Source organism: Halyomorpha halys, unplaced genomic scaffold (genome assembly GCF_000696795.3).
Source record: "Halyomorpha halys isolate HHAL.00 unplaced genomic scaffold, Hhal_1.1 Scaffold540.1, whole genome shotgun sequence".
Taxonomy (NCBI): domain Eukaryota; kingdom Metazoa; phylum Arthropoda; class Insecta; order Hemiptera; family Pentatomidae; genus Halyomorpha; species Halyomorpha halys.
This window is the reverse complement of record NW_027114507.1, coordinates 255,702-278,056: the sequence shown is the minus strand read 5'-3', so window position 1 is coordinate 278,056 and position 22,355 is coordinate 255,702. Positions and strand designations below refer to the sequence as shown.

Sequence of the window (22,355 nt, the reverse complement as noted above, 5' to 3'; positions counted from 1 at the left end):
TTATTTGCATTTTTAGAGACATCTCTATTTTAATTAGGATCATTAGGTAGGTGATTAAAATTGTATGTGCATAAAAATATAATTAATATATCTAATTTAAACAATTACATGTACACATATATAACTCTTTGAAGCTGCTGAAATAATTAGTGGAAGCAGCTTTATTAGGGACGAAAATCCCATCAATTCCCTGAAAGGACAGTCCTTTTTGATTTGAAACCGTTAATTATCTCGGCTTTAATTAATGATCATTTACATTCTGTGTCCTTAATGATTGAATTTCTTTAACCTTTCCTGTTGTATAAAAATAGAAAGATTCATGGCTGAAAATACGATTTATTCATACATATATAATACACACATATGTAAATATGAGTGACATACTTAATTTAAGATAATATGAATTATGATCCTCCTAAATAAAAAAAAAAATTCATTTAAGATACATCTCGTCCCAACCATCGTTTTGTAGGATACCTTCATGTATTTTTTTCAACTATATTCTTACGAATTGACCCTTGAATGAAACATTAAATTTTCCTTCAAAATAATTCTATTTTCTGAGGGTTGATTATCTCAAAGATTAATTCATATATATAATTATTTCTGGAAAAATCGAAAAACCCTCAAAACTCCAATCATCCTTTATTGCTTAATTATATGACATTTCGAAAGTACTGCATTGCCCATTTTCAAATCAATACCTAGACTATCTTAATCTTAAAAAAAAAAAAAAGCAGTAATATAATTAAAAAAACACTTATATATCATATCTATCTTATTAAAAACATAATACGATTCCATAAAATGTTTTACAGAGCTAAAACTTTGGTCACAGTTTTTCATTTTGTAAAAGAGAGAAAACCAAAAAATACAGACACAAATATTTATAATTAAATTACCTGATTTTAGTACACTCATTAGTTCGATGATGATTTGAATTTCAAGGATACATTCTTCTCGAACGTAATAGAAAAGATGTCAAAAATGCTTTTATAGTCATCTAACTAATTAATAAAGGATGTTAAGAATTCTAAGGTTTTTTTTTTTATTTTAAATATATAAGCAGGAAAATATAAATTTCCCTGTTAAATTTCCCCTAAGTTTGTACCCTGACATTTTTATAATTCCAGCTTATATGTAAAATAAAATATTACACTCTAAAAACTTGTTTATATAATAGAGAGATGTTAAAATGTTAAAGTTTTTTTGCGAAGTTAAGAGGCATCAAAACTTTGGGAACGCTGTGTCAATTGTAATATATACGTGTAAGTTTGTAATGTTGAAATATCTATTGGATAGAATAAAAGTATTTATGACTACTTGGTACTGTTAAGTTGTAAAGTACCTTTATAACCCTTGTTATTGACTCATTCTAAGTCTTAATGTATATGTTTTATTACTTTACTCCATCAAATAAGGGCTTTTACAAAATGTTAAAGGATAGAACCGACATCCAATTTATCGACTGCAATGAAATATACGACCCTACAAATACTGGTCTTAAAAAAAAATACTATATATAAAACATTATGTTTTAAAGCGTGTTGATTCTAAATACGAACTCCATTTCCTTTCATCGCGTATATATTTTTTTCAAAATGGGTCTCCAAAAAAAAAAGTAGTTATTAAAAAAATTGATCATTATATATTATTAACACTGTGAAAAAAATATATGAAAAAAGGAATTTTACTTTTTCATATAGGTTTTAACTTTTAAAAAAATCCATCACTTCATGCTTTTTGTAAACTAAAGTTCGAAAATCAAAAATGGTTTCAATTTTTTTTCACAGTGGCATAGAGTACTTAACTGTATCCATATTAAGCAGGGTTCTAAGATAGTTAATTTGGGGCTTTAAATATTGTATCGATAAAGAATAAAATGGATTAGACAATAAAGATAAAATAATAGGTGAGAGAGAGAGAGTTTAGATATATAACAACTATATATAATATGATTGATAAAATAAAGAATAAACTGTAACAATAGAGCGAGAGAGATAGAAATACTTTATTTATCCATGCTGCCTAAATACATCAGGTTGCTATCTCACACAGCATACTTATCAATCCGTAATCGGACATATATAAATTACACATACATGGTATAATAAAAAAAAAGAGATACAATAATAAGATATAATAAACAATTTTTTTCCCCCTACAGTTTCCTTTTACAATCAATTTCGGTCTGTACAACAAATACAAATGTTTCAATTCATTCCTATTTTTCTTTCTCATTTCTGCTCCTCCAATTGCACCCTTTCACAATTTTTTAATTCACCCGATCAACGAATTCGCTCTCCGGAATTCACCCTCCCAGATCCTCTTCATTGACCCGCTAAACAAATTCAATATTAGACGGTAATGTGAGATCTGACCATTATTCATAGTCACAGCGGTAGATCAGTTTACCAAAAACAAACAAATAGATACATTTTACGAGAATAAGACTAACACATAGATTAAAAGGAAAATATAAAAATAAATAATATAGAACAGTGATTTCCAAAGTGTTCGCCTGGGATCCCACGGGCCCGTCATAACGGCGCCGCGAAATACTCAATTAAACGATTCGGCAATTTTCTTGTTTTTCCAATTCTCGAATTTATGCCCCAATTCCAATAATCTAGCAAGTTTCGAATCTTTCATGTTTTACTTCCCAATCTGCATCCACCCATGCTTTAGTTACTAAATAGTACGGAAATAGTAAGTATCTGTTTTTAATTTTTCGCTGTTAAATTGGTAATCACATTTAAAAAGGAAAGTTTTACAATTCTCAAGAAAGTAAAAAATTTAGAAAGAAATCTGATGTATTTAGGGCTCCGCGGAAAAAATCCGATTATTTAGGGAACCGCAAACCGAAAAAGATTGGGAGGGAACCTCTGATATAGAAGATATAAAATTGAAGAAAATATAAAAGATAGAAAACTACAAGGAAAACGATAAAGTGTTGGTTGGTCATAATATTATAATCGTAATAAGACAGAAAAAAACAAAAACAAACAATGTAATGAGAAAATGAATGAAAATTAAAAGATACTAGTTGTTTATAGTTTTTTTCACAAAAAAAGAATAACCGACAGAGCTCTGGTTAAGAAGGAAAACAAAACATTAATAAATAATAATGGTATATACTATTACAATATCATACAAGATAACATAATATTATTACAAGTTTGCTATTATAATGTGGATTATTCAAAACAGAATGATATGATGATACTTGCTTTGGTGAAAATAAATCCTTACATTTATAAAATAAATGATAGAAAAGGAAAGAGATAAAAGTAAGGTAGGTGAATTGACGAAGAAAATAAAGATATAGATAGAGGTGAAATAGATTGCTGATAGGTGAAAAAAGTATGAAGAAAGAAAAAATAAAATGATACACTGCACACACTCTACTTGGTAAATTAAACAGACACTGTTATCTATAATCCAAAGAGGTTGCCAGTGCAGTAAGTTGAAATTACCTCTGCTAACAATAACTTACCTTACGATTTTCATACTTTTGTAATACATTTACAGAAATTCCATAGTTCATGATTTAAGGTTGTTAGGAGTAAAATGAATGAGAAAGTAAAGGTAATTAAAGTGAGTTTGGAATTTATTAAATTGAGGTAATGGATCAAAAATTGGCCTGAACACATACATGCATACTTTTTAATTCGTTTGGTCCTACAGATCATGAAGGTCTATCGTCGTTTGGTGTAGTTAGGAGCTGGAGCCTGGTGGGAGTAGCCCAAGCTCACGTATACATTTTTTTTGTTTTAAATAAAACACATAATAATTACATTACAGTTAAATAATTATTAATATAGTCGCTTAAAAATTAAAATTAACAACAATTCGAAGCCCTTCATCCCAAGGTAAGTTAAGACATGAGTGGGTAAACGTGTTATGTTAAGATCAAAGAAACTGAGAACAATTTAATTTAATGATTCTTTATTCCTATTTCATGCTGAAACACTCAATTTTTAACTTCTGAAAACCACAACAATTTAATGTTTAGAAACCTTAAACAAGGTTCTATAGAGTAAGAAGTACATAAAATATTCTTCTAAACATTTAATTTATTTATTATTATTAATTTATTAATTTAGTTGCCGAAAAAAAAGACCACTTATCACTTTTACCCATCCATTTCTCCAATTTCTTAATAAATGATGGCCAATGTGTTAAATTATTTATCTTTTAATTTCAATTAATTAAATATTAATATTTGTCTTATAAAAAATTACTTAATGACTGTCTATATTAAAAATTTACTATAAATTTTCGATTTGATCAAAGAACGATTATGAAGAATAATGGCTAAATCTCTCAGTTTATTTATTCATTTTTCGTATTATTTTTTTTAACTCAACTATTAATTATGGTTCTCAACGATTCTCCTTCCCACTAAAAGTAAAGTCTTTAGCTAAGCACAAGCAATTGTTTTTAAGTGCCGAAGTAAATTTATTTATTTTAGCCTGTTAATATTATTGGCCGGAGAGACAAAGCGATGGACGACGAAGAGAAGTTAAGGCCCCCAAGTTGACGGACGAGCCCTGTTAACTTGGACAGCTCTTGTTCTTTATTAAATAGCTGTATCAGTTTGCCAACTTGAGGACCGTTAGGTCAAAACTTAGCCTCAATTTATTGCTTGGAGATGTTTACCCTCGAAACTGTTTCGGCCTTCGATAGTCTTTGACGTCAGCCTCAATGATCGATTTGTTTTCCTCTAGTAATATTTATCAACTTCCTCTTTCACATCCTTTTCAGAGTGTTAAGTAGATTAGTCAAGTTAAATAGCTCGTTACAGAATATTCGGAAATGGCAGAGGTAAATTAAACCGCAGGAAGGGAACCTGAGGCGCCTTCCAATTTCCGGTTAATCGGGACTGTTATCAGTCTCAAAAGAAAGTGGTAGGTACACTCCGAGTTTAACTATTAACCGATGTATATCATCTCCAATTGTACGATTCAAAACCCTTCTAGATTGCAAATTCAAATTAATCCAAATCAGCTTTCTTTATTTAAATAAATTTATTATTTTTATACTTTCTAATAATGTTGAACATTCTACTCAGTGACATGAATAAAAAAAGTTAGGGAATATCTAAGGCAGTGGTTCCTTAACCTTTTTTTTTTTTTTTTTGCGGTGGAACCCTTTTGGTACCTGTAGGGAAATGGCGGAATCCCAACATTATCATTGGACTTAAATAGCGTACCAAATGCCGTATATCCAGCAAGAGCTATTAAAGGCTTTCTTAGCCTCACAGAACCTGTAGAAAATTGTTTAAAATCTTAAAAGGTAAGATTCAAAAGATGGTAAGGAGTTATGGAGGATAGATATTTTCGATTTTTATTTCGTGTCCCTAATTTAAACAATAAAGAAATTTCTTACTCTGGTCAGAATGGATCGATTATGTAAAACGGGCCATTCCTGCGTTTTTTGGAATACGTTAAACCCCAAACTAATCCATCAATAGCAATATCAATTTGAAAAATAATATTATACTCAATGATTTATAGCATTTTGTAATAAAATTGTAAAGTTAAAGCCGAGAGGCTCTCTGACTTTCAAGTGAGTTGTCGCTTATGAAGTTAGTGAACAACTTACGGCACTTCCGCATAATACCTCTTCCCCGTGCGCACAACTCTATCGTCTATTAACAATGTTTAGCGTTCTAAACTATCTCTGCACGAGTGAAGTTAAAACCCCGAAGCTTCAAGTAGTTGTTTAAGTCCTTAACTTAAAAGAAGCGCATATGTATCTTTTGATGTATCATGCAGTGGGATATTATCATCTATCAAAAGTAGATTAATTATCCTAGATCAAATTATTTTGGAATGAGAAATTCAAGACTGTTTGTATTATGGTTTTATTATATCATAAATCTATACCGAGTTGTAGCACCATGAACATTTTTATTCTTTAAGGTCTCCCTACAGGATCAAACTATAGCGTTGCCAACGGACGTTAATGTTGAATCTATGGATACCGAAAATTTTGGTGCAACAGTAGAAAGTTGCACAAATTGTAGCGTGTATGATATGGTGATTGCCCGAGTACACTCAACATCCACTGTACATAAAAGAACGATTAGAAGAATCGCTAAATAGGCCTGACTGTGCACACTCGAGATAATTCGAGTGGAATTGTTATTAAGCTGCTAAAATGTTTCACACTCGAATATAATCGAGGATTGAAAAAAAACAATGTGATAATAATAAATAAATAACAAAGATTTATTCTCTGCAATAATCCTCTATGTATAGCTTTAGCCTATGTTTACATAGGGGGCTAGGTATTATAACCGTTATGCAAAATCCAAAACTAAAATAAAATTTTGCATATTTTTAAAAATTGTTTGCTAAGACAATGTTCTTAATTATGTTTTTTTACATAAAAAATTTATTTTTTTGGCCATTTGTTTTTCAAAAAACTGCGTTAAGGGGTTAAACGAAATACAGAAATGTCATTATTTCGGTTTTAGAAAAGGAATTATCATCTTAATATATAATTAATTAAGAAAATTATTCAACCTTATGCAACGGAACTGACACATGAACATAATTATGTCATTTTAATATTGACATTTAATCAGTATGTTCATCACGCTCCCAAATCTAATATAACATCCCGATTTTGGTACTGAATCAACACTGAGATCCACATCGGCTGCTGGACGAACAGTTGGCCAATCTCATTGTGTATACGGGACACACTCCCCCACCTCATTACCATACCTTCCCTTACTGCCTCCACCACAGCCCCTACATACACAGTTGTGTAACTTATTGAATCTTTGATCCATCAGAATAAAATCCCAAAGTAAACATGTCAGTGTACTTCCATATATCCGTAAAGGACATTTATAGCCGCAAATTTTGATTTATCTTTAGTTATATAGATAGATATTAGCGGGTCACTGAAGAGGATCTAGGAGGGTGAATTCCGGAGAGCGAATTTGTTGATCGAGTGAATTAAAAAATTATGAAGTGGTGAAATTTGAGGAGCAGAAATGGGAAAGAAAAAGGAATGAATGGAAATATTTGTATTTGGTGTATAGACCGAAATTGAGTGTAAAAAGAAACCAGTGGGGAAAAAAAATGTTTTCTTTATATCGTATTATGCTATGTAATTTCACATTAATATATGTCCGATTACGGATTGATAAGTATGCTGTGTGATATTGCAACCTGATGTATTTAGGCAGCATAGATGAATAAAGTATTTCTCTCTATCGTTTATACTTGCCCACGCTCAGCGGAAAAGGAGGTGAGTTATAGTAAAAACAAATATAATCGCAAAAGAGAAAAAAAAAAAACCAATAACGAATAAATTGCTCCTTAGGCACCACGTTAATTTTTCCCTTGGAAATAACAAAAAAACAGAAACAATGACTTTTATATACCCACAATATAACTACAATATACCCCTATATAAACAATTATCGAATTATGACCACTGGTGAATACCTTTACATGTAGATAACAGAAAACCTAGGGGTGATACCTACCCACCTGTGGAATTATCATAATATTCAGTGAACAATAAAATTTATATGTTTGCTTATTTATATGTTTTAATTGTTTATTTATTTTGAAATTAATTATTTGTATTTAACTTATCTGGTTTTATCTTTTTTTTTTTAATTTTACTATTACTACTACAATTTATTTCTACATTTCCATTTATTCATATTTTTTTTTGTTTGCGTACTGCAAGTTTTAATATTTTATGAGACTATTAATTTAAATAAAACTTTTATATTAAATTGAATATTTATGATGGGTCATTGGAAAAAGGAAATATAAGATTAATGAGAGTGGAATCGAGAGGATAAAGTGCATACAGTTTACAAAACAAAAATAAAAATTGGCAAAGCAACAAAAAAAAAATTACAAAATAAAAATAATAAAGTGTAATAAAACTTATTCATAAAAACACAGTATAATGATATTTATTTATTAAGAAAAACAGAAAACAAAAAAAAGTTAATTATTCTATGTTATTTCTTATTTTTAAAATAATTGTTAATTATTTTTTCTAATAAGACTCATCAGTATTTTGTGGCTTATATTAATCCAATATAACAACGAGGTTCATTTATTCATGATCGCGCTTAACCGCCAGATTTTCCTTCAATTAAGGGTACCCATTTCATAGAGGCTGGTGGACCTCGAAGGGCTCCCGAACTCACAGGGTTGACTTCTTGGCTACAGTAACGGAATAAATAGTTATCTGCCAATGCCGGATTCGAACTCGTATCCTTGGAGTTGGTTACACAGCGCCTTCCATACTACGCCACTCTGCTCCCCATGCTCCTGAATTAAATATGGAAATATACATATATTTTATTATTATAATTATTCATAATTTCATAATTATTTCATAGATGATTAACGTATGCGAACTTAAAGGAAAATATATATTAAATGATAATTTTAAAAAAAATTACGCTAGAATGTATTGAGGTTACATTGTAGGATTCAGATTCGCAAAGGCATAAATAGAAATCTTAACATCAATAGAAAAGTTAAAAAAGGCAGTCGTGAATACTTTTTTATTTATAAATTTTATTTATAAATACTTTTTTATCAGTCGATTTTTTCTGTGCAGAATTAACAATATATTATAAATTATAAACTTTAATCGATTTTCAAGTTCTTTATAAATTCGACATCAGCCTCCACTCGATTAATAGTTTTATCCACGGCTCATTCCACCAGTTCAAAATCTATTGCTGAAACTGAACTCATCCACTTTAGAGTCAGTAGGATTTAATAAAGTTATGTTAATCTACCCAAATATTATTCCCGACCACCCGTAACAGATTGATTTAGACCATCTTGTGATTCTGGTCAGTCCAGCACGTTTCCTTACTTTGATTAAAGAAGTTCGTTCTATAATTAAATTATTTTACTTGACAAGAGTCTTAAGAAAAGGAAGAAGTTGGACCTTTATAACAATTTTCAGACTCATATATGGATATCCTTCTTTGTAAACATTTAATCTACAATTCCTACGTGTATTTACACAAATAGAGGTTTTTATAGCCTTTTGTTTTTGTAATTTAAGTATTCCGGTTAGTTCAGTATTAAAGAACCATTTTGCAAGCATCTAAAAGCCGTTAAAATGCCTAAATGTTTGCAGAGTCACTTTTATTTGGTAAATAAAGGATAATTTCTTTTTAACAGATATATTGATACAATGAAAATAAATAATATACAGAAAATTAAATTAACTTGTATACGCTGAGTAAGCTGATGAGAGACAATCCTTGTACCCGAAGAAGAATATGCAGGGTAGGAGATACTATCTTCTCCTACTGGCTCAGTGCAGGGTGTTCCCTCCTCAACCAGCGCTGGTAGCGTTTGTCCGTTGTGGGGGATCCGTTGGTTAGGGCTTCAGAGGTACAAGAAACTAACATGAAATCCTGCGATGACACTGAATCTACAGAAAAAGCATTCTTAACGAACATTCTCATGAAACCTCTGAAAGTTATGACAAAAAAGTCAGGCATATTAGGACAAATGGGGTTATTTTTTGGAGTTCCACCAAACCATCGACCTTTCTTCGAATCCAAGATCTTTTGTAAAGTTTTTAATGCTACTTCCTTATTACGACATAAGTAGTAAAGATGGGAAATCCAATTAATATTGATGGAAATTTTAAATTTTGTACCTTCTTTTAACAGTGTTGTAGCAACGTTGAAAAGTTATAAGAACATAATTTTTAATAAGTATAAGCATTAGGTATAATTTTTGTTACATATTAATTTTTTCTACGATTTTTGTGTAATTTATTTTTATTTTATGTAATTTATTGTTTCATAATAGTGATAAGATTCATATTTTTTTATTTAATATATTTTGTGGTAAACCTCTACAAAAACTGTTTTCTTAATTCTTACAACATACTTTGTATCATTTTTTCTTGTTTCGAAAACTACATATTTTTTTTCTTTCTTTCATTTTTTTAGGGGAACGAAACGTATATTTTTACATGTCCTTATTAATGCATTTTTATATATTCAACCGGACTCGAAATGCAAATTAGCCACTTTCTTGACTTAGAACTTCTTAGTAATGAAAAAATTAATAAATTTAAACATTATATTAAAAAAAAAAAAAAAAAACGGTAACTGTAGAAGTGAGTTAGTAAAAAGAATTTAATTTAGAATAAACTGTTACAAAGAAAAGAAATGTACATAATGCTTTTAATATTTTGATACTCCAATTTAAAAAGTTTATAAGTATGTGTTTATTTTGTATTTTCAAACGAACACCACGACAGACTGATAAAAGTTCATTTCAAAAGTTTTTTTTAAAAAAACAGTATTATCTGTAACACAATGAAGTATTTCAAAGGCCATGACTAGACTGCAGTGATGAGCGCGCCTTGTAGTCAGTCTACAGAACGTGCGTATACCGCTAAGTTCGCTTATGTATCTGTTGATATATCATGCAGTGGAATATCTATCAAAATGGGATTGAATATACTAGTTAAATCATTTTGTAATAAGAAATTCAAGATAGTTTGTATTATGGTTTTATTATACAGTAAATCTATAGCGAGTTACGCTAATTCTTAAAGGTCTTCCTAGAAGATCAAACTGTTTATTTATATTATATTATTTATTATAGATTTTTAATTTTATTATTCTTCACTTTTTGTTTTTTTGGTAAATGTATTTTCTCTATTAACACACATCATATTCATTAATAGCAGTCATGATGTCGGATGACTGCTTAATCCGAAAATTCTAGCTATATACAAAAAACGTTTCCGAAAGACATTAATAATTTGTTAAATGAAAAATACACTAACAGAAATGAAATCATAAGAAGGCATAAGATGCAGAAAAACACTGCGTAGTTTTTTCCAAAGGGACTGGTTATGAAGCTATTGGTAGACATTGCACCATAGCATTCTGTGAGGTTGAAGTCGTCTGAAAGATCACATAGTGCGGTTATAGACCTTTGTAATCTAAGATGCCAATCGAAAATTTGTTTACATATTTAAATAGTGATCACTTTTCCCTGAAATATTCAGGTATTAATTAGTTCTCAGTAAAAGTGAAATCAATCATGAAAAATAGTTGGGATACCATCATTCGGGAAGAACCCCTGATTACAGCAATATGAAAAATGATTTATGCCAGGTTGCACCATAAGTGATATTCGACATGAATATATAACTGCTATTCAACAAGAGCTCATTTATATCTAGTTAATGATATTGAAAACGCTTCAACAAGGATGATGAAACATTTGCAAGAACTAGCCCTCATTCCCCATCGAGCCATGTAGCTGATGCAAGAGACAGCTGAAGGCAGCTGTAGGCAGCTGTAGAGACAGTCATATATTTCTAGGTCAGTATCGACCCAGCCTTGCCTCCCATAACCTGTTGCTCTCAGGGGGTCTTTATTATTAACCTCATCTCTACGAAACATCCCGTAGTAGTTTCCTGTCTCCCCTTCCGAATCAGACGAGCTTGTCTAAATTTAATTCGGCGAGGAGTGATAAATTTATCAATAAACTAATTTGGGTCATTTGGCTGTTCTTTTTTTGGGTTTGGTTGATAACCACTGTTCATACCCTGCTGAACATGATGGATGGGTCGTATAAAGACATTTTGTTAACTCCTAAATACTTTTCTCTTACTTCATCAAGTTAATCGGTTTCATGCATGTGCAGAGTGTTATTGTAAAACACTCTTCAATTTTTTTAAGCGTTTGTCTTATCTAAGGGTAAAGTAGAATATATTATACAATGGCCGAAATAGGTTAAATGTACACTACACTACTTTCATGGCCCTACCTGGAAAAGTCCATTATTTTTTTAAGGCTCATGTCCTCCACTAATAGTACAAGAGCCTAAGAGGAGAAAAAAGGCAGTTATCTTACCCCAATTTTTTATTACTTTAATGAAAACTATGTATAATTACTAGCCAAAATTGATGAGTCTGCCAAGTATAGATAGGGCGAATAAAAAATGGCGGCTGTTTCAAAGCGATAAAAAAAATAAATTTTTCATTCGGAGCTCTATACCTTAAAAAGTAGGAACAATACAAGAAAATCTAAGAGAACGTCATTTAAAGTAGAGTAAATTTGCTAAAAGATGAGCCCTAATAGAGTTATTTACGTTAAATATTTTTCTAGATATAGATTTTTAAAATGCAACATTTCATAAAAATTTTGTATGGGACGTACTAAAAGATCTGTAGTTAGTGAATTTATTTTGAAAAATTTATATCACAAAAACCATTTGACGTACAGATGTCTATTGGCACTCAAATTAAATCTAGTTTAATGAGCTATAATGTAGTTTATGATTGTTGTCTTCGTAGGAGTAATAGTTTACATGAAATTTGCTAAAATAAATTGATTTATAGTTGTTCGGACAAATTTTCATTTACCAAATTTATATTATGTATATTATATTACTACCTCTACGAAGATAAGTATCATAAACTTCTTTATAGAAAGTTAAATTTCCTTTATTTTGAGTGTTGGCAGACATATGTGCGTCTTATGGATCTAGAGATATATTTTTTCAAAAATCCAACATTTTATACTAACAACTAGAAATTAACATTTTGTGAGTTTATTTTATCAAATATCATAAAAACTGCTACTCCTACAAAGAAAAACGTTATAAACTATTTTATAGTAAATTTAACTAGCTTTAATTTGAGTGCTGGTAGACATCTGTATGTCTTATGGTTATTAAGATATATATTTCTCAAAATAGATTCACTAACTACTTTTAAAAAAATTTACACTCCTTTAAATAATGTTCTTTTAGATTTTCTAGTGTTGTTGGTAGTTTTTAAGATATAGAGCTCCGATGAAAAATTAATTTTTTTTATAGTTTTGAAACAGCCGCCATTTTTTATTCCCCCTACGTATACTTGGCAGACTCATTAATTTTGACTAGTTATTATACATATTTTTCATTAAAGTAATCAAAAATTGGGGTGAAATAACTGCCTTTTTTCTCCTTTTGGGCACTTGTACAATTTGTAACAGACACTTAAAGCATGTATATTGTTCGATGTACGACATATCACAATCTCAAAAACTATAAAACACCTGCGGGTGTGTAGTTAATCATACATTTAAAAAATGGATGCTCCCTGTACTATAAAAGGTTTGGTCAAATCTGTTTTATGTATGAAACTAGTAAACTTATTTATATTTATATATTATATATTTATATTTATTATTTATATATATTATAATTATATGTTTTAAAAATGAAAAGTCCAGTTTTTTTGCCAAGACATTTTTACAAAAACGAAATAAGAACATCTTTATATTTTTTAGAAGAAAATGTAAAAAATAAGTCCATGGAAAGCATTTTGTACAGATTTACATATATTAGATTTCAGATCGACTACAACTTCAAACATTGCCTGAGTATCAAAGTTTTCGAATTTGATCAATCGTAGCCAACTTCTCCTACACATACTCCAATATTACTTCAACATCATTTTGTCTCAAAGGTTCTAACACAAACAGAAAGCATATACTCTGGTATCTCAATATTACACTGTATTAGTAAACCATTTTATAGTACATTCAGTTCAGACTATAATTGGACAAAAGACTCATATCTGGAAAATATTTATGTACAAAATTAATAGGACAATAACTTAACCTTAGGGTTCGAATAGGGACTTATAAATTTTAAAAATATCGGATCTGTTTAGAAAAATTACGCCATTTTCCTTCTCGTAGTCCAATACAATTTCACTCTTCCTCTTAGTCGGTCCGCATCCTGCTCAACATCTTCTAGACCAATACAAGTTAAAAGATGATCTCCATCCATGTCTCCCGTGTTGCATAGAGGACATTTTGGGGAATACGTTCCCTACGATGCCAAGTCGATGGAGGTGTTTTTGGAGCAGATCATGTCCTGTTACTAGCCGAACACAAGCCACTCTCTCAGCTCTGCTAAGATTGCCAGGAATTCGTTTATCCTTATGTAGTAGGCTCTCCCACTTCTTTCCTTCCGCTTGAACTTTGTGTCTAGAACAAAGTCTGCCCTTACAATAAGAGCTTATAAGTGATTTTATAGTTCTGTAGGAAAGTGGTAGAACAGGCTGGTTCTCTGCACAACTTGTCCGAGCTTAGCCAACTTGTCAGCTTGCTCATTACCATCTATGCCAACATGGCCTGGTATCCACTGCAGGGCTATAGCCCTTCCTCTTTTCTTCATGATAGAATTAGATAAAAATTTAAAAACTACATTCAGCATTTGTTCAATGTTTGACAGTATTTTTCTTTACTGTAAATTTCTACTTTAAAAAAAATGGTATAAAGTGCGTTTTCTGCAAAACGATTTTAGGACGTTCAAGACTGGATTGATACTCCTCTCGGGGGATGGAACTTGATAAAACACAACTGGAACGTCTGAAGTTTCTTTTGAGACAAAAATTTTGAAATTTTTTGGAATGTGAGTTATTTTTCTTTTCGCTAAGTCTATCTTGGAAATATTATAGCATACAATTTTTTTTTTATGTCTAATGTATCGTAAAAAACGGACGTCAAACCATCACGATAATTAAGAATTAAATTCTGACCTTTTTGCTAGTCAAGTTAATACAATAATCCTTAAAAATATGCATCACATACTAACTTCATAAAACAGACTAATAGAATCATAATTTAAGAAGCCCTAGATACAGAAGAAAAGAGATATATTGGATTTGCCACTATTAGCGGCAATTTGTCAAAGAGATTTGTCCTCAACTAATGAGAAGATGATTAATCATGATGAGTAATGGCTGGGTAAGCTAGCATTAATCATAAATTTTGATAAACCAGGCTCCTCATAGTTTGTACTCATAATATTATATCACTAATTATGATAACTATAAAGGATCATTAGCAGTGTAAACATTCTATGAGGTGACATAGTTTCCATCTCTTAGTCTCCAGGTTAATTTGTCATTTCCAAAGCTATTCAAATCTTATTAATGCATAGATCATTAACGAAATTCGGGGTACTTTATCAATTACGAAAATTTCATTTACAATATAAACATTGATACAATAATTCATATGATAATAGCTATCCAATACTTCTTATCACTAGAAAATATTTTTCCGAATTTTAGAAGGAAAATAAAATTATTCTCAGTTATCTTACTCTTATTTGGGTCTCAGTTTCTGAAAGCGATTAACTTAAATATAGTAGTTCCCTAAACTTTTCACAACTTGGAGAGTTCCTTTAGATTTTTTATTTATACATATTACATGAACTTTTAGAATTAAAAGAAAAAAAACCGTGCCGGTGTAGGCCTCGGCGCTTCGCGCCGAGGCGACATATTTCCGTGACAACGTATACTCTATGCTAATATTACATAAATATAAATTAAAATCAATCCAATGTTATATATTTGAAATAATAAACCAGTTCACATATTGAATTCAGATATTTATTTTTGCTTGGTTATACATTAATTAATTTTTATACATATGATATAATATCCATATGTTAAACGAAGTCAATTTCCGTTACGGGACACTTTTTCTAACATGGCATCCCGCAAAATGATTTATAAGACGTTGTCACGTCAAAAAACGGTCCCAATGAATCCTGATAGTTACTGGATATTTCTACTTCCAAACGGAACAACTTATAGTACAAGAGCCGAAGAGAAGAAAAAAGGCAGTTATCTCACCCCAATTTTTGTTTACTTTAATAAAAACTATTTATAATTACTAGTCAAAATTGATGAGTCTGCCAAGTATAGGTAGGGGGAATAAAAAATGGCGGCTGTTTCAAAACGATAAAAAAAATTAATTTGTCATCGGAGCTCTATATCTTAAAAATTACCAACAACACTAGAATATCTAAGAAAACGTCATTTAAAGTAGAGAAAATTTGCTAAAATATGAGCCCTAATAGAGTTATTTACGTTCAATAGTTCTCGAGATATAGCTTTTTAAAAAGCAACATTTCATTAAAATGTTGTACAGAATGTATTGACAGATTAGTAGTTATTGAATTTGTTTTGAAAAATCTTTATCTCATAAACCATTTGACGTACAGATGTCTATTAGCACTCAAATCAAATCTAGTTTAGTGAGCTATAAAGTCGTTTATGATGTTTATTTTCGTAGGAGTCGTAGTTTTCATGATACTTCCTAAAATAAATTGATTTCTAGTTGTTCGAACAAATTTTCATTTGCTAAATTTATATTCATATGTGAATATAAAAAAAAACCTACAATCCGTACCAAGATAAGTGTCATAACTTTATAGAAAGTTAAATTTCCTTTATTTTTAGTGCTAGCAGACATATGTGCGTCTTATGGGTCTAAAGATATATATGTTCAAAAATCCAAAATTTTATACGAACAATGATAAATAACATTTTGTGAGTTTATTTTATCAAATATCATAAAAACTGCTACTCCTACAAAGAAAAACGTTATAAACTATTTTATAGTAAATTTAACTAGCTTTAATTTGAGTGCTGGTAGACATCTATATGTCTTATGGTTATTGAGATATAGATTTCTCAAAATAGATTCACTAACTACTTTTATTTCAGTACATTTTTATGAAATGTTGCTTTTTAAAAGGCTATATCTCGAGAACTATTGGACGTAAATAGCTCTTTTAAGGCTTATATTTCAACAAATTTACTCTTCTTTGAATAATGTTCTTTTAGATTTTCTACTGTTATTGATAGTTTTTAAGATATAGAGCTCCGAATGAAAAATTAATGTTTTTTTAAGGGTTTGAAACAGCCTACATTACCACCTATATTTATTTAGTAAGACGACTACAATATATACAGAACTATTTTAAAATATATATACATATGGGCATAGCCCTTCCTTTGCCACATGGCATTGTAACTAAGTGGGCTGGGTCCGCTGAAGGTGGGGGCCACAATATTGGTCCAAGAGCCGCTGGCCGAGGATGTACAAGAACGAGGTTTTTTTTTTTTTTTTTTAATTAATTTTAATTATATACTGTAGCGGTTCATCAGACCGTCACTAGGTAGCGCACCTTCTCACTAATAAACCTCAGTCAAATAGCTTACCGACGAATTTCATTATTACAGTAATATTTATGAAGCGAGCGTTCATCCGCTCCTCTTATGTTCCTACTTTTCAGACTTTGACTCAATCTTCACATGGAATTCTCTCTTCCTTGAGGTCTAGAATTTCATCCTTCTGCTCGTGATATCCATCTTGCGGTGTTTAAGTTCCATGTCTTAGCCTGCGCCCTCGATAGTTCTCGAGATCCATCCATTTAATGATTTTTTTTTCTCTGAGATTATTTGTCTTGGCAATTTTAGTGAGGGTTTGAACATTGAATAAAAGTTCTGACAGCTTAAGTCAAAATTAATTTTTGTCACAATTATTGATTTTAAAATGCTCACTGAAAGTTGATCTTTTTCACCGTCCATACTTTCGTCATTACTGAAAATACTCCCTCAACAGCCCCATTACTTCCTGAGAGGAAACACCTATCCTATTATCTTGCTAATTTTCTCATCACCGATGCAGTTTTTTTTCAAATGTTAAAATATTTGTTACTACCATCTGCCAGTTTCCAATTTACTTCTATTCCATTCGAAAACATAATCAATTCCAAACTCTCAATGTTGTATGTTGCACAATGATAGACATAGATCATTTCACCTGACTTGGAGACCTCCAAGTTTAAAAATGCAGTCTTGGAGTCTGGCTGGTGTCTTGGTTTTCTCTCAGACTTGGTTATCCTAATTTACCAACCTTTTCTACATCATTATTTTTATTTCAAATTAAATCCTCAATGTAAAAATATAGCTTGTCTCAATGGTATAATATATTTCTTATGAGAAATATATTATACCATTAAATGTAATTGCAAGGAGGCTTCCTTGCTTTTTCAGACAAACCTGTAGAAAGACATGTTTTTTTTATATATATCTGTTATATTATTTTGCATTGTTGCAGAAGGAAAGCAGATATGGGGCTGGCCAGCCTCCTCCTTTTGGGGGTGTGTGCCATGAGCACCCATGCTTACCTACCTCCGATGAAGGTATGTATCTCAATCAATATTACATTTTATTAAGACACATTGCCAAATATATTACAATGAATAATGTTATCATAATAAAACACCTTTGTATTTAGAGAGTACAAAAATAATCTGATTATGAAATAGGGTTTGATGAATTACCTTCAGAGGGAATTAAAATAATTTATATAATCTCTGTGTTAAATTGTATAGTTTATTATATACTTTCTACAATTGCACAGGAACATTTCCTTCCGGAAGCTCTCCTGAGGGAAGTGATGGAATTGGAAGGCTATTTAGAAGACCCAGCCTACCCACAACTAAGATCTGGTGATTATCAGGAAAATCCTACAGTGCGTGATCATGAGTACTTACAACATAGCAGCCTTTGGGCTAATCCATTTATTTCAGGTGACAAATAATAATAATACTTTGTCATATTTTTGAATTATCTTGATAGCATTAGTTACTTGAGTTAATTTTACATTATCGACTAAAAGTTCATCTAAAAGTGTAAACTTTACCCATTGTGTTGAAAAAGTATACTTTATAATCTGCCACTTTCAGGCAGTAGCTTGTTCTAATTTAGTACATTGTTATTTAGAAGATTGACTTTATTATAATTGACTTATTATTTTCTTTTTATGTCCAAATTAGATAATAATGAAAATAACAACCTTCCTGGAATACAAAGACCTGAAAATAAACAAGAAACATTGCCTGCATATTGCGATCCCCCGAATCCTTGCCCTATTGGCTATACAGGTACAAACATACTAAATTTCCTAAAAAAATTGATTTCATTAAAATTATTTATCTCATGTATATAAAAGTTTACAGGCCTTATCTGATTATGGCTTGTCGACTTTATTAGAGTTTTTAAAAATATTTGATTGGATTCCAAAAATAAAGCCTTAAGTGTTTAAAAAAAACAGTCATCCAGTCAACATTTTGTCAATTGCAACATCATCATCAACAAGAGTCAAAATCACATAAATGAAATCAAAAGAAATCATATATTGTGTCAACAGTCCATAAATGAACAATAAAGTAGACAAAGCTCATCACTTGTAAACATTTATAGGAGTATGTTTAGAGACTTTTTTTTTTTTTGGAATGAGAAGCAGTCTCCTCATTTCAAATTGATTAGTTTTGTAGACTTTTGATGGATGTGAGATGTGCTGTATTTTGTATTATACAATATAAACTAATTTAATAGTGTTCTGTGTGTGTGTGTGGGTAGTCATAGTTTGTTTTTGTTTTAATTCTAAAGGTTTTCAAATATTCATCAAGAATAAAAGGCAAACTGATTGCAACAGATAAATATATTACTTGTAGGAGCCTGGATGGACAAACACATCTTACAATAAACATTAAACCTTCAAGATCCTTTAGTAATCATCCATTTGCTTATCCTTCGAGGAAATCATTAAGTAGAGACCTTCATAACATAATCAGTATTCTTTGCAACAAACAACTTATAATTTCTTTTTTTTGCATTTAGATTTTTTCTCTTTCTTTTTTAATTTTTTCCTAAAACTTCTTTAAGTTAAGTGTTTCCTCCAACTTCTTTAGATTTTTTTTGCCTATACTGCTTCACTAAGGGGTTCTGAATTCTATCATTTGATTTGAACCTCAGTTAAGAAATAAGATTTTACTTCTGGAATTTGCTATTTCATATCTTGATATCTCTTACTTTCGGCTAACTTCAAACTGAGTCATAATTTTTTCCATAGTATCTTAAATTAATCTGAAATAAAATGTTATGAATAGCATAAATATACTAACAATTTATAGGGGAACCAATGTTTATTTATTTATTTTTTTTCTATAGCTGAAGAAGGATGTCTCGAAGAATTTGAAAACACAGCAGCCTTCAGCAGAGAATACCAGGCTAGACAAAACTGCATGTGTGATTCAGAACATATGTTTGACTGTGCTGCAAATCGAAATGCTAACGAGATCACTGAATCAGATTTTGATCGTCTGGTACAGCATTTTCATGTACGTTAATTATAAAGAATTATATTTATACATATAGCATTATTATCATTAATTATTAAAGGTGTTAATTAATAAACTGACTCACTTGAGGTTTCAATAGAGATCAAAGTAGTTTATAATTTGGTTTGGTATTATTTTATCCTTAGTATAAATAAAAAATTCAGTTTAATGTCCCCTTACATATATTTCTTTTTTCTGTGTTTGCTTCATTAGAGCCAATCAAACAATCAGCTGAAACTTTCAAAATAATTCTGTAAACCAAATATTTTTAGAATCCAAAGACATTTGTCTGAACTAACTGAGATAAAAGTATGATCATCCTTTTTCATACTTCTTATTATATTCTTCTTTTCTTCATGTCTTGATATACTTTGAACAGAGACAAGGCCTTTCAAATCAGTAACCTAAAGAAAATATTTTAATACATTAAACAACACCTGAATTCCATATAGAGTAATTGATTATAAAATACATAAATGATTTAACATTTCATTTTCTATTATTAATCATGGACTAACGGCATTTATTTGGATATCTTTAGGTTGATGAAGGGCATAAGTCTCTTGTGGCAAAGAAATATCACATGAAAAAGGTGAGCACAATCAAAATATTTCAATTGCGTTAATTTTGCTTATATTCATTACGCTCAGACAGAAGGAAGGTACTGAAGTAGGAACATGTTCAGCATGGTCACTTTATACTTAAGATGTCAGAATGGTACAATAGCAATAATTTTTTATCCGAAGTATTTAACCCAGAAAGATTCCCTTAAAATCATTAAAATTGATGTTTAAAGAATTAATATCCAATATTTTCTAAGAGAATTCTTCAATTTTGTTTTTTTTAAATAAAAATGTATTTATTTTTATCCACCACCATTTTCCAATTTTAGCCGATTTTCAATGTTGCTTGGTTTTACTAAGTCTCCTCTTCCAGTTTTTAATAATTGTTTCAAAGGTAAGATAAGACCTTTATGCTATTTTCCAATTTATGCCATATGGCAAAGAAAGGGCACCAGTTTGATGTTTATATACTCAGTTATATATTAATATTATTATATTTATATATTTTCAATAAAGGTCAGAAAAAAAAAAAAATCCAATTTATATTTGTTTGGTAGATTGGTGGTAACAATCTGGACTAAATTGAACATGTTGGTCTGTTGATGGTTGGAGTGTCTGAATATATAAGTTTGAATACCTTTTGTCATTCTTCTTAACGGTTTGAATTAGAAAATGTTTTAGAGTCTTTTTCTGTAATGGATATTTTTTTATATGGTCTTACCCAACAATAATCCAATAAGGCCACAGCTGCTTTGCTAAACATGGAGCACTCCACTGGTAGATTAATACAACTTTTCGTTATACCAATTGTAAGATAATTTTTCATTTTGAACTGAAAGCTGTTTGGTTGACTTTATGCTATTTAGTTTTGTAAGACTTTTTATTAATTTTTAGCAAATTTTTTTTTTAAATACAATGAAACCTCTATTAGTCAATTCCAGTTGAGATGGTCTCTTCAAACCTCTTTTTAACACCCTACTGAGTGTAATTAACCATTAAACTTTACTATCACAGAATTATTATTCTGTGATGCGATCACTTTGCAATGAACTAAAGATTAATTAAACTTTTATTCCCAATCAAATATTTGAACAGTTACTGCTGATAACTATTAAGAATTACATTTATTCATATTTGATAAAAAATAGTTGTTTCTTTTATTATAGTTTAGATTTTATAATCAAACAAGATGGGACTTCTTCAAAAGTTGTTTACATTTTTAAAAACATTATATGTTGCTTTTTACTATTTTGAATGTTAAATACAGATTATTAATTAATAAAATCAAAACTTTTTTATTTTTTACAGTGCTATTGTATTAAAAATATTCCTTTTTTTTTCCAACATTACATTATAATTATTTTGGTTATGTTGCAGAGCGTGAACCCCTATCTAGAAGGCGAGCGGCTACCTGTAGCTGCTAAGAAGGGGATACATATTGGCAATTGAAAAACATAAAAATTCTATTGTCTAGAAGTTACCGACTCCGGCATTCCTGATGGCTACACTTATACTTTATTAGATTGTAGAAGTTTCAATGTCATATGGCATTTTTAATGTAGTTGTTTCTTCTGAATATATAAGCATGTATGTTCATTAATTTAAAAAAAAAAAAAAATTATAACGGATTGTTAACGGAAATGTGAAGGATATATAGGCCCTCATAAAGGGAAAATATGAGGGCCTATTTATGATAATGGAAATGGTAACAACAGATTGATTAATTTATATGTATTCATATATTAAAAAAATTATCTGTGTA

At 30.1% G+C, this 22,355-nt stretch overlaps 1 protein-coding gene across 2 annotated transcripts in view; it reads left to right on the top strand.

Moving 5' to 3' along the window:
- 7B2 (Secretogranin_V domain-containing protein 7B2) overlaps window positions 1-22,355 on the top strand; it is a 68,268-nt gene extending 45,913 nt beyond the window's left edge. The window contains exons 2-7 of one of the 2 annotated variants that reach the window (XM_014425890.3): window positions 17,963-18,047; window positions 18,269-18,437; window positions 18,684-18,791; window positions 19,861-20,030; window positions 20,572-20,622; window positions 21,971-22,355. In XM_014425890.3, the coding sequence (XP_014281376.1) occupies window positions 17,976-18,047; window positions 18,269-18,437; window positions 18,684-18,791; window positions 19,861-20,030; window positions 20,572-20,622; window positions 21,971-22,042 (642 nt within the window). In that variant the 5' untranslated portion in view covers window positions 17,963-17,975 and the 3' untranslated portion in view covers window positions 22,043-22,355. The remainder of the gene's footprint in view (window positions 1-17,962; window positions 18,048-18,268; window positions 18,438-18,683; window positions 18,792-19,860; window positions 20,031-20,571; window positions 20,623-21,970) is intronic. The other variant, XM_014425891.3, reaches the window with a different exon arrangement.